This window comes from Mugil cephalus, chromosome 2 (assembly GCF_022458985.1).
Source record: "Mugil cephalus isolate CIBA_MC_2020 chromosome 2, CIBA_Mcephalus_1.1, whole genome shotgun sequence".
Classification (NCBI taxonomy): Eukaryota; Metazoa; Chordata; class Actinopteri; order Mugiliformes; family Mugilidae; genus Mugil; species Mugil cephalus.
Window position 1 is genome coordinate 33,577,297 of NC_061771.1, and position 13,335 is coordinate 33,590,631.

The 13,335-nt window shown below is 43.1% G+C and overlaps 1 protein-coding gene across 2 annotated transcripts in view; it reads right to left on the reverse strand.

The window, feature by feature from the left end:
• kcnh1b (potassium voltage-gated channel, subfamily H (eag-related), member 1b) overlaps window positions 1-13,335 on the reverse strand; it is a 32,026-nt gene that overhangs the window by 10,510 nt on the left and 8,181 nt on the right. For both annotated transcript variants that reach the window (XM_047577521.1, XM_047577523.1), the window contains 4 exons: window positions 11,743-12,135; window positions 7,625-8,054; window positions 2,284-2,483; window positions 1,175-1,427 (listed from right to left, as the gene is read on the reverse strand). In XM_047577521.1, the coding sequence (XP_047433477.1) occupies window positions 1,175-1,427; window positions 2,284-2,483; window positions 7,625-8,054; window positions 11,743-12,135 (1,276 nt within the window). The remainder of the gene's footprint in view (window positions 1-1,174; window positions 1,428-2,283; window positions 2,484-7,624; window positions 8,055-11,742; window positions 12,136-13,335) is intronic.

The window sequence follows — 13,335 nt, forward strand, 5'->3', positions numbered from 1 at the left end:
TTTCGGTATTTATGCCACTACTTGTATCTTTTTATCCTGTTTTATTTTACTTTTTATCTTTTATATCCCACATTTTTTCATCTTCATGTTTTTGCTGATCTCTTGTCCGCTGTTATAAACTGGAATTTCTGACAAATGCAGGTTTTCTTAATCTTAATTCTGATCTTATAAACCTGGGAGAGGACGTGTTGATGGATAAGAACCAGAAGAGTCTGCAGGAAATCTCTCTGACTTCGGTAAAGACGGACAGACGGGCCCGAGACATGAAGGATGAAGGAAACTTTCAGGAAAGATTCTCAGACTCCTTTCACGTGTGACACAAGCAGAAAGTTCCTGTACTTTTTTAATGTTTACACATTTTATAGACATTTCACGTTCTGACCACAGCTAACATACAGTATATAACACACACTTTATCCTCATCCAGTATGGGGATACCAGCGTCAGTGTGCGTTTCTGATAAATCCTACAAAGAATTTGGCTTTAAAATGACTTTTCAACAGGATTCCTTTAAAATGCACCAGATCAAACACTGATGATAATTTAGTAATTTAAGAAACATCAGTGTATCAGTGTAAGTTAAATGCTTTTACTCTCTGTTCTCTATAATTTAACATCGTATCGGTACCGTTTAGACCGGGGGGTCCAGCTCATGTTAGTTCAGGTGTCACATTCAGACCAGTTTGATCTCAAGTAACGACAACTCCAGACTTTTTGTTTTAGTCCAAAGAAGAACAAGGAAATTAGGAGAATGTTTATATTTAATAAACTATCCTTTAAAAAAGAACTTTCTTATCATAATCAGAGTAGTCTGGGCTCATGTCTGGTTAGTCCTGGTCTGTCTAGTCCTGGTCTGTCTGCTCCTGGTCTGTCTAGTCCTGGTCTGTCTGGTCCTGGTCCTGGTCTGTCTGGTCCTGGTCTGTCTAGTCCTGGGTCTTTTCTGGTCCTTGTCTGTCTGGTCCTGGTCTCAGTGTTCTGTTCATTTCTCAGAATAAACCAGTGGATAAATTAGAGATACATATGATGTAATGTAATTTTCACACTTTGTAAATTGGTGCTGGGGCCAGATTAGACCCTGTGGTGGGCTGCTGTCGGCCCACCAGCCATATGTTTGAACCCTGAACTGTAGATGGATGAAATACAGGCAGAACCTTTCCAGTTAAATGGATCTCACCTAAAATGGCCACCACCTCGTCGTCCTGGATGACCTCCAGGGACCCGGACACCACGAAGCAGAGGCTGTCCACGCTCTCCCCGGCGTGGTAGATCAGGTCTCCGGGGGCGCAGTGGATGGTCTGGAACTCCATGGCGAGGGCTCGGAGGCAGCCGTCACTGGCCAAGCGAAAGGCAGGGTGCTCCTTAAAAACCTTCCTGTTGAGGTGGACGCAGATGTCCGCTCGCATGTCCTTGGGACAAATCTGCAGGACCTGCAGACACAGTCAGGTCAAAGTAACACGGGGGTCATTAATGGAGATGTTACCTCTGGTAATTCAGCCCTAATGTAATCAGTTAAACTGCACTAAACCAAACTCTTCCACCGTATTTATATCATGACTAAATAACAGAACCGTGCTTGTTTTAACTGCACCTTTCTGAGACAGCTTCACTCTAAACTCAAAACCATGACATCGGGAGGATTTAATGCTGCACTGCTCTCTGAAACACCATGAAACACCATGAAACACCATAAAACACCATGAAACACAATGAAACACCATGAAACACCATGAAACACAATGAAACACAATGAAACACCATAAAACACCATGAAACACCATGAAACACAATGAAACAACATGAAACACAATGAAACAACATGAAACACAATGAAACACAATGAAAGACCATGAAACACCATGAAACACAATGAAACACCATGAAACACAATGAAACACAATGAAACACCATGAAACACTATGAAACAATGACCCTCCATATGTATACAGATGCTTGCAAAAGAATAAATGATGACCTCTGCAAAAATGTTTAGATGCTGACCCCTGACCCTCTGTTAGTGAAGTGTGAAGCTTCTCTCTAATTATCTGATAGTGACTAGTCTACATCTATCAAGTGTCGGAGTTAAATCTATATCATGGGTTTAAATAGCCAACATTAAATTAAGGTCTAATAACTATATTATTTTAAAAAAAAATCTATTAAAATATCTGAACTTAAAATAAAAGCAGATGCTGGAGTAGCTGGAGCCTGGACCTTTACTGTGTGTCCATTAATGCATGGACACGTCCAGCGTCAGTCCTCAGAATCAGGACAGCCTCTCTCTACCTTGTCAGTGTCGATGCCTCTGGACATGGACCAGGTGGACACGATGTAGTCCATGACCCGCTCGCTCAGGCCTTTGGGGACCTGGTAGAGTTTGAGGAAGTCTCTGACGCTGTTGAGCATCTCGTGGTAGCGGTTGGTGTTGGCGTACATCTGCTGGAAGATGGTGGTGACGTTACCGAAGATGGTGGCGTAGAGCAGCGCTGCAGACAGACGGGCATACGGTCAGACAGACGGTCAGACAGACAGACGGTCAGACAGACAGACAGACAGACACTTAGGGATTTCCTCTTAAACCACCATGTGGAAGCTGGTTCAGCGTGTGAAACAGGTTTAATAGATTCATCAGAAAGAGGAAACAGTTAAGGTTAGACGACCATTAATTATCCATATAACAGTCATTTGTGTCATAATATAGTAGTAACAATATAGTGGGTAATAATATAGTATTAATAATATAATAGTGGAGGATATAATATATATAATAGTAGTGGAGGAGCTTTTCTTGTCCATATAACACAGAGCTTGAGTTCCCAGTGTTTACCAGGAGGTCAGACTAGATCTATGAATAAACTATGTTTATTCTATGTATTGGACCATAAGATACATCTAAAGCTTTAATCATCCGTGTTAAATTTAAAGATTAAAAAACTTAATTTCTCCTTCCTGAGGCTGAACCAAATACATCTTATCTAATATTATATATGTTGTATATGTCTTTATGACCCATGCTAACTCTGCAACAACAAACAACCGGAATCAGAACCCAGGCTACACTCAAAGATGGAGCCAAGCCAGAACCAGAACCAGAGCCAGAACAAGAACCAGAGCCAGAACAAGAATCAGAGCCACAGCCAGAACCCAGGATCAGCTCAGTGGTGGAGCCAGGCCAGCACTGAAGCAGCAACAGCAGGTCCAGGTCCAGACCCAGACCCAGAGCCAGGTTTGGGGGTTCACCGCTGAGAGGCAGCACACCTCGGCCCAGGAGGTGGATATTTATATCTGGCAGAAAGCAGGTAGAGGAGGGATGAAGGAAAGAAGGATGGGCTCAGAGCTACAGCTTAGTTTATAGATTTAACTCATTAAAATACAGATTTTAATTTACATTGTTTATTATTATTTATTTATAACATAATTACAATGACATTAATAAGAACAAGATTTTTTCTATGAATTTATATAGATAGAGATATATTATTATATATTATATATATTCATACAGAGATCAGCCACGTGTGGTACCAGGGGAGGATCTTTTAGTCTGTTCTGGTTTCTCTTCTCTACCAACACTAACGCTTTCATTTTTTACGCTTATTTAAGTTCATTGTTGGTCATGTGTTGGTCCAGTCTCTCTGAGACAGACGGAGGATGTTCTGGAAAGAAAATGGACCAGTTATTTCCGTCCTGATGTCACTGGAAGCTTCACACTCACACTCCTATGCTAATCACCCAAACTCTCATCCTGGGGCCCAGAAGGAAGCTGAGAGGGGGAGTTCATCCAAACTCAGCTTCTTTCAGTGCTCCTTGTGAGCCTAAATAGAAAAGCCAAAGGGTTACCCAGGATGCACTGCAGCCTCTCTGTTCAGAGCCTCTACAGGATCCCCAGAGGGACAAACTGTCAGAGCGAAATGGACCTCTGAATACATCTCAGACAAGAACTGAACCAGGGTCAGAAGTTTGACCCTTCCCCGGACTCTGGATAAGAAGAGGTTTTTCATTTGTTGGGTTTGAAAGAAGATTCAGGTCCTGTCTGAAGTCTGTCTTGTGAATGTGATCCAGACTAACAGACTGTACATCCTGACGTGACACGAGGCGACGGCAGCTTCCGATCAACGAGACAAATTGTCAACATTAAAACTCTTCATCCTTCAGCTGAGTGAGGAAAAGGCTTCACCTGCAGATCGTCTCTGAGCTCTGGAAAAGCTCCACACGCTGTCAGGACTTATGTAATGTAAGGGTTGAACTGAGAGGAAAGCAGCTGAACGCATTAGAATGAAAAAACATCCATCCTCTGGAGAACAGGTCCCTGAATAAAAATAAGACAGAGTTTGTGCATCTTTCTTCATATGAAATATGTGATTAATCTAGTCTGCATACGGTAGTGGCCCTGTAGATCTGTTCAACATCACATCACTGCAGCCATGATGTCTTTCTGCTTATTGGTGAGAACAAACACCAGGATCCATCCTCATTAAATCCAGCCACTGGGAGATATGAGGAGGTCAGAGTGGAGGACACAGTGAGTAGGACACGAATGGACCTGCAGGTTGAATAAAGTTAAACTGGTAGTTGATGAAGAACCTGTCTGTTTCTGTTCTACGACTAATTTATGTTGTCAGGCTCATGCAGCTGGTTTATTGATTTTCTGCTGCAGCTGGTCTACTACATGTTTCAGTCCTGGTTGGTATCAGGCTTCAGCCAGGTCTGAGAAGAGTCCATTGATCTGTGGGATTTATTTTTGGTCTGAAATGAACCAAGAATCATAGACCTCTTCTTCTTCTGTTTTAATGCTGGTTGGCTAACATCACAGCTGCCAATGATCACAGAAGAAGAAGAAGAACCGGAGCCCTGGTTGCAGCCATGCAGTGATGGAGGTGTTAGTCAGTTACTAGTGTAACATGTGGGTGTTTGTAGGAGATGATGTAGACAGAATCCATGGAGTCACTCAGGTGGATGTCAGCGATGGCAGCGCTGGAGGACCAGGGTACGAGTTCCCCTCTCCACATTAACTGTGCCTGACAGAAAGATTCATTGGGCTGAATCCAGTCGACTCCAGAGAGGGACGTCCTGACTCTAGGACATTCAGGACAAGAGGGGGACTCTGATCGAAGGACTGAGTATACTGATGGGGATGTCTCTGTCTTTCTCTACATGTTGTAGAATATGTCCGTTGCATTGCTGCTGTAGAGTTTCCTCTAGACTTCAGGCGGAACCATGTGCAGAGAGGACCAGGACTGGAGTCCAGCTCTACCAAAGCTGCCAGATATAAACCCATCACAGTGTCTCAGGTGCATCTTATTTATTCTCTGGCATGTTTCCCTATTTTTACGCCGTGGGTCTGTTTTTCCAGGAGTGTGTCTCATTCAATCATTAGTGAGTAAAAGTTCACAGTATTTGCTTAATACTAAAAGGACACACATTCCTGTATGTTGCCATACATGCTGCCTCCAGGTCAGACATGGATGGTGAGAGGTCTGTTGTCAGAGAGGATATTTTTATAAGACCTGTCTGTTTCCAGCTGACTGCTTGAAGGCTGCTGCTGGCTGCTTCCAGACCACATTAAAATCTGAGTGCAGACGTGACGGAGCATTTCAGCGTAGCAGGAGTCTCCAAATAAACATGACCGTAGAAAAGACAAAGAGAGCCTAAGCCCACTGAGTCATTTCCACATCTGTCAGTAATACGTGCAGCCAAACCTCCTCGTTGACTTAAAGACATTAAATAAATAGTCACGTCAGCAGTATATTTATCTCCACCTCAGTCTGGAGACCAACAGTAGAAAAAAAGCCACTGGTAATAGTCAAATTATTACAAGTGAGCAAACTCCCTCTGTGATGAGGATGGAGTTTGACAAAAGGCTCAAATGTCATCCATCTAATATGAGTATGAACAGTGCATCATCAAAAGCTAAAAGATAGTTCTGATTAATCCTGGTAGAAAAGTCAAATGAGTCAAGTGTGTCTGTTCCAGCTGAGAGATGCTGGGTGTGAACATCACCATCACCACCTTATGAATCCAGTCAGACTACACAAACAAACGTGCTTTCTATTACTGTCACAAAGCCCAGCGTTTACAAACACATGAAGCCGCAAAGTGTGATATTAACAACGGCAAAGAGAAAACACACATTTATAGCTTGAATGAATATATTTCTCAGTGTTGGCTGGTATTTCTGTCTTAGATCGATAAACCTATCAAACCCAAATCAGTTGGTACAGAGATCACTGTCCACAGCACAACTGCTCCTCTGGTTTTTATGTGGTGACGTTCATCTCAGGTTCATCTTCATCATCAGGTTCATCTTCATCACCAGGTTCATCTTCATCATCACGTTCATCTTCATCTTCATCACCAGGTTCATCTCAGGTTCATCTTCATCTTCTTCACCAGGTTCATCATCAGATTCATCTTCATCATCAGGTTCATCTTCATCATAGCTTTGTGAGGCTCTGAATGACCTTGTCACCACTAAATGCTTCATGATGCCTGACACAACAACCTGTTCCTGCCCATCAGTGTCCTGAGGTAGATCCTCATGAATCAACAGCAGACGGTTCCTTTAAATGTGCTGTTAACAGCTGCAGGGCTGAGGTTTGTGTGGGTGGTGGAAAGCAGAGTGGCGTCTACAGGTGGAAAACTTCCTTTCCAGGCCTCTGAGTCTCTCAACAGTCGGTTTTGTTGTGGAAAATAACAACTGTTTGTATTCCATCAAACATTAAAGCAGATCAATTAGAGCAAAATGCTGTTGACATAAGGTTTGTAGAGTCTCTTCTGTAGGGCTTTTCATTTATTTATTTTTCCTCACTTGATGGATATTTCAGATTTCAGCCCTGTCCCGCCTCCCCCCACAGTGAGCTGTATCTCAGCAGTGGATGTGAGTCAGGACGTGTCAAACGACAGAGTCATCCATCAATAAATTATCGACGGGCCTGTCTGGCTCTGGTGTTTGCTCTCCTCTGTTTATGTACAGGATGATTGTGGGATGTCACGCTCATTCCACTGGGACAAAGAAACCGCCAGAACAGAGTCTTTAACATCTGGACTTCTAACAGGATCATTTTATAAAAGCTGTCTAAGATTTAGACATTTTAGTAGAAGAACTGTTATTAATGAAGTAATCCTACTTTGCATCACATGATGGTTTATTCAGACAGACTATAATGAGAATGAAAATCATCTAGTTACTATCAGTCTGCAGCCAAGTCTGATCTGTGGTAGTTATTGATTTTAGGTCTGACAGGTTATAAAACCACGCCTCCTGAGTCAGGAAATTACATTTAACTCTTTATATTTTTATTTTGAGGAAATCCTCCACCCGTCCATCTACACCCATCACCACTGATCCCTCTGCTGCTCCTTTAAATAACAGCTCCTAAATGTTCTACAATAACCCAGAACCAGCCTGAAGGACGAAGTATCTCCATCTGGTGGTTCCAAACTCCTTCTGATAAGAATCACAAAGAACCAACCACAAGAAGCTCTGACCTCCACAAAGCCTCAGGGTCCTGGGTCAGACGGGTCAGACTTTATACGTAGAGACAGAGATTACAGAACCAACTAACCTGACAAGCACCTGGAAAAAGCCACAAGCTGTTAGCTATGAGAGGGGACGACAGGGACTCACATCCAATCATCATCATGGCCACGGCAAAGATCTTCTCCCCGTTGGTGTTGGGTGCGATGTTTCCGAAGCCGATGCTGGTCAGGCTGGTCATGGTGAAGTAGAGCGAGGTGATGTAGACCGAGTCGTTAGTCGGCCCCCCCTCCCAGCGTCCTGACCCCGACACGTTGAAGCGGTACGGCGTCCCCACCGTCTCCCCCAGCAGGTACAGCCAGCTGTCCGTCCTCACGCGGTTGGTGTCCTCGTCGATAACCTCGTAGTCTCCGATGCTGTACCAGATACAGGCCAGCCAATGGGCCGCCAGGCCGAACACACACACCAGCAGAACCAGCACCGCAGCGCCGTACTCAATGTAGTGGTCCAGCTTCCTGGCTACCCGGCCCAAACGAAGCAGACGGACCACTTTAAGGGAGCTGAAGAGGCTGCTGATGCCCTGGAGAGAGAACGGGGGACAAGATGAAACAAACCACGAACAGAGATCAAAAAAGAAAAAGAAAAATCTTCTTCTAGTCAAACTGAAAAAGCTTAAATTCCATCTGCTGGGACTCAGCTGGTGTTCCTACGTTACCCCTCAGCCAGAGCAGGCAGACTCTGCCTTTACCTTCCTGCAACCACCGGTTAATATTATTACACCTCAGGGTTCAACACATTCACTATTAACTGTGTACAACTTTATGACCCAGGTACACCTGGTCCACCTGTATAGTCCCTGTATGGTCCATTGTACTCTGTATATATGCCAGTACTTCTTTTTATTCTACTTCATTTTACTATTTATCCTCCTATACCTTTTACTCTTGAGATTTTTCCTGCTCTCTGTTGATGTAAACTGGAATTTCCCCACAAATAAAGGTTTTTCTAATTCTTATTTAGACCTATGACATTAGCCGGAATGAAAACACTCGTCTGTATTTCTGCTTTGTGGCTCATCTTATTCAGTATCCACGGAAACGCACGAATGAACAAGTGAATGCAGGGATCAGAAAATAAAAGAGGAGTTGAACTATTTAATTTAACAGTTTATTATTAAACATTGAAGGTGTCGACGTAGAGAACCATCATCACCTGAACATGCTCCACTTAAGTATTGTTGAAGGAAGTAAGAGGAAAACAAGTGAGTCCAACTCATAAAGCTAACCTCAACCACTGTGGTGTTAAATAGTTCATTTATCTTCTCTGGTTTAACAGAACATCATAACTAATTCATTAACCTGACGATATTTACCAGATCCTGTCTCTCTGAGTTTGAATGAAGTGGATCATCTTTTATCTTTATAAGTCCACACTGGGTCACAGATTTATTCCAGGTCGGGACTCTCTGTGCAGAGTGGAAACTTTTATTGATGCATTTTTTTGATTTTTTTTGTTGTTGTTTGTTTTTGTGACTGATTTTAATGATCGACCCATCATAACATTATGACTTCAAGACAAATGTTACAAACACCAATGCTGTGCAGTTTTCAGTCGCTCTAGACCAGGGGTCTTCAACAGTTTGATCGGTGTAGGACAGTAGAATAGAGGAGAAAATCAAAGAAGGGCTGAGAGTGGACATACAGTATGTATGGTGCAGCTTTACTCTCCAGATCAACATTAATAATTGAACTCCTGATGTTCTCTGTCTCCATAGATCAGAGCTGAGTGCTTCCTAACACCAGGTCCCAGCAGAACACTGAAGTGTCACCACATGATTTAAATGGTATTTACTTATCCTGTCAGTGGTCATAATGTTGTGGCTGATGTGGCTATGTGTCTGTATAATAACAATAAATGAGCCATGCATGAGTTCCCCATTTATTTCTAGGCAGAGCCACAGCATGTGTTAGTGCAGCAGATAAATGTTTAATAAAAGCTGCAACATTCACAACTTTGTAAACTGCTCTTCTTCCACTCATCATGTTCACCAGGGACAAACCGATTCCATGTAATGACGACTGGTTCTAGACTGAGCTCAGTGTTTCTTTAATTCTCCTTTCTGGCATCCGTTGGTGCTTTTAAAGTCTGGACGTATGAAAGATGTATAATCATGTATGAAAGATGCATGAAGCCTGCAGCTAGTGCCACCTCCAGAAACATGTCCTGCCCATGTGTGAGTCATCCGTCATGTTAGCGAAGCCTCTTATCAGACCATGGCTGCTCCGTTTAAAGGCCTCACCACTGAGAGACACCAAGCATCAGCTCTGAGGACGATGAAAAGGTTTATTTTACCCCGATAGGCTGTGATCCCATCCCGACACATCTCTACGTTCTCTATGTCAAATACAAATTATATTTGTTCTACTGTTTTTGTCTAATTGTCAGTGTGATGTAAAAAGTCCTGATGTGAGTGGTTCAGAATTTAGTTTGAAATAAAAGCTTATTCAAAACTAATTCAGTTTAATGGTTTATGATCTAAATACCATCTGATCTCAGCATATCAAGCTAAACTGATCATGGCTCTCGATCATTACAGAATGAACTCTGAAAGAAACGTTTTATGTAGTTCTGCAGAACAGATCACTGACCCTAATAACAGGAATGTTTTTTATTTATTTATTGGGACATGGTTCTCCAGATATTATTTAGGAAAAGATAAATGAGATCTGTGCTTCTATCTGGGCTTCTCTTTCATGTAGACATGAGGCCAGCTTAGTGCTCTTCATTTAAACCTGCTGTGTTGGAGGAGCTGAGCGTCTCAGGTCAGATCTGTTCCAGACTCTTTCAGGTTTTCTTTCAGCGGCTTCGGGTGAACTGGATTATTCTTCTCAAAGAAGATTTCCCCTCCGTCTTTTCTATTATCTGCTCCACATGAAAATACTGGCGTGAGTTGGAAGATGTTTTCATTGCAGCACTCAGGGTTTTGCATTTTTGACATGTCAGCACTTGTTGACATGACCTTTGCTTTCAATTACATCCTGCAAAGTCACTGAATGGATGCAAAACAGTCCCCACCATCTTCGTGATTGGACTCCAGGCAGCCACGGCATTGTGTTTCATTTCACACCTCAGCTGGACCCACTGGGCTGGACTCACTGGACTGGACTCACTGGGCTGGACCCACTGGGCTGGACCCACTGTAACCATTGTACAAGTCAAAGTCTCTGACATTTAACAGGACTGAGCTCTAGTTTGTCTCCTCAGAGGCAGCTGGGCAGCACACTGTGAAATCAAACTGCAGAGGCCTGAAGTTTGCTGCAATGAGATCATTTATCACGGTGGTGTATAGTAATGTTTAGAGGGCGATTTACTGAGCCAAGTAAGTCTCTGCTATAGTAGCCAAAGAGTTCCTAAATGAATGCATTTATAATGTTCTGTCTTTGGATAATCTTCAGCAGCTTCTAATAAACATTAACGTGTTGACAACATCACGGCCCACCTGAACTAGTTTATCTTTTTAGAAGACTTCAGCTGCAAAGTGACACAAGACAAAAGACAAAGACAAGTTTGCACAACATGCACAACATGTGTGAAGTGGGGGAACACTGGGAAGGTGCTGGCCATGCCATGCTTCCATCTCGTTCAGATCCAGATATTCTCCTGTCCAGTCTCAAACACATTACAGGAGATTGCTACGGGCCTCGATGAGGGCGTGTTGAATGCACCTCCTCAGGTGATCTGACAAAAACAGACTGTGGTGCAACAACTTGCTGTAAATCTACTGATGCTGACATCAGAAACAAACCACTAAACAGAAAAAGTTAAAGAGGAGCTGCTCCATGTCTTTGCTGTCCTAACCCTATCACCAGCTATCGTGAAAGTACGGACGTAATCATCCCCATCAAACTGTGACAGGTTCAGGAGATTTGTCTCCAGATAATTCCTCTCAAACCTCAGTACTAGACGAGGTCCAGACCTGACCCAGAGCATCTTTACTCCGCCTGACTCCAGCTCCAGGTAGATCTGACTACAGGATGAATCTGAAACACTAGGAGGGGACCTGGGGGGACTCAATGACCGCCCTGTTGGTCCTGGGAGCTCCAGACAGTCACACATTCTCCTCCACATCTGAGGAAACATCTTCACTGTACAGACCTGACCCCCTGAGCCACAGGTGTTAAACCTACAGCCCTTGGGCCATATGACACATCCTCATATTGTTTAATGAATCTTTCTTTTATTAAACGTGTTAATCAAACGTCACTGACCTCATCCACATTCTCAAAGGCGTTGATGACATCGTAAGGCAGACAGGACAGCAGGTCGATGACGAACCAGGTCTTAACGTAGTTCATGCGGATGAGTTTTGGGTCGGAGATGACCTCTCCAGCCGGACCGACAAAGGTGGTGTGGAAGTTGAGGACAATGTCGACGAGGAAGATGACATCCACAATGCTGTCCACCACCAACCAGGTCACATTGTTCTGCTTTGTCTTGAACGAGACGTTGTAGGGCACCATGATGGCCGTGTAGAAGGTGAGGATGAGGATGACCCAGTCCCACGTGGTCTTGAAGAGGCAGTAGTGCAGAATGATGTGTGGGGGCGTCTTCGGGGTTTCCTGTTTGTACTGAGGCAAGATTTCTGAGCCCAGCTGGAGAACCTGAGGCACGACAAACAGAGTTAGACCGTGGGTTGGTCCGAGCCAACATGACATGATGGGACTAGTTCATGCAGAAGACACTAAGGTCACTTTAAGGGAGCTCAGAAAACAGATTTTCAAGAAAACGTTCCAGGATAGAGTTAAGGTTAGGGCATGGGCTTAGAGTTAGGGCTTAGGGTTAGGAGTTAGGGGTTAGGGTTAGGGGTTAGGGTTAGTTGGCTATATAGGGTTAGGGGTTAGACTTAGGGGTTAGGAGTTATGAATAAGGAGTTAGGGCTTAGGGTTAGGAGTAAGAAAGTTTATTTATTTATTTAGATCTTGAACTGTCAAATTTCATAAGCAATAGAACAAATAAAAGTCTTTCCATTTTATAAACAACACTAATCATTTATTGATTCAATAAACACCAGGTTGGAGCTTTAACAGAGAATGATGAGACTGATACTGAGGAGAACATCTCCTCAAAGACTCAGGTTTCTCTACATAGAGCAGCTATACTGCTCTTAGTCTGTCCACCCTCAGGTTACACAGTAAATTTGATCATCCTCTAAACTCTAGACCGGTAAATATCAGATGTGTTCTCTAGACATGTTAAAGACACAGAGACATCCAGCGTCCATCACCCCTAAAGTCAACGACTGCTTTTAAACTGTCAAACGGATTCTAAGTAGATCACCAGTCACCAGTAAACTACCTGCAGTAAAGATGCACATAGACATAGACCCAATAGACATTACATCAGAGAAGCAGGTCCTGACTGGGTTTAGATGGATTGTCTCACCTCGTGTTAGGATTCACTCAGCTCTGATCTACAGAGAACGTCAGGGTTTCTAATTATTAATGTTTATCTGGAGAGAAAAGCTGCACCATACATACTGAATGTCCACTCTCAGTCTTTGGTTCATTTCATTTATCAGCCTCTTACAACACAGTCTTATCACATCTACTCAGAAAGTTTCTCCCTCTGGTTGGAATCTCCTCTAGAACTGAAGACTTGGATGAAATGTCTTCAAAAGTCGTCTTTTTTTCCTACTGAAAACCTTAACTGCCCATTGTTCACGAAGAACTGAAGAAGACCTAAGGCAGGTCCAGCTGAAGCTTCATGGAAATCAAGCGTTGACCACTTAAAAGATCAAAACTGGACTTTTATCGATCCAGTAACTACTAATAATCATATCTGGATATGTTAACATGCCACAT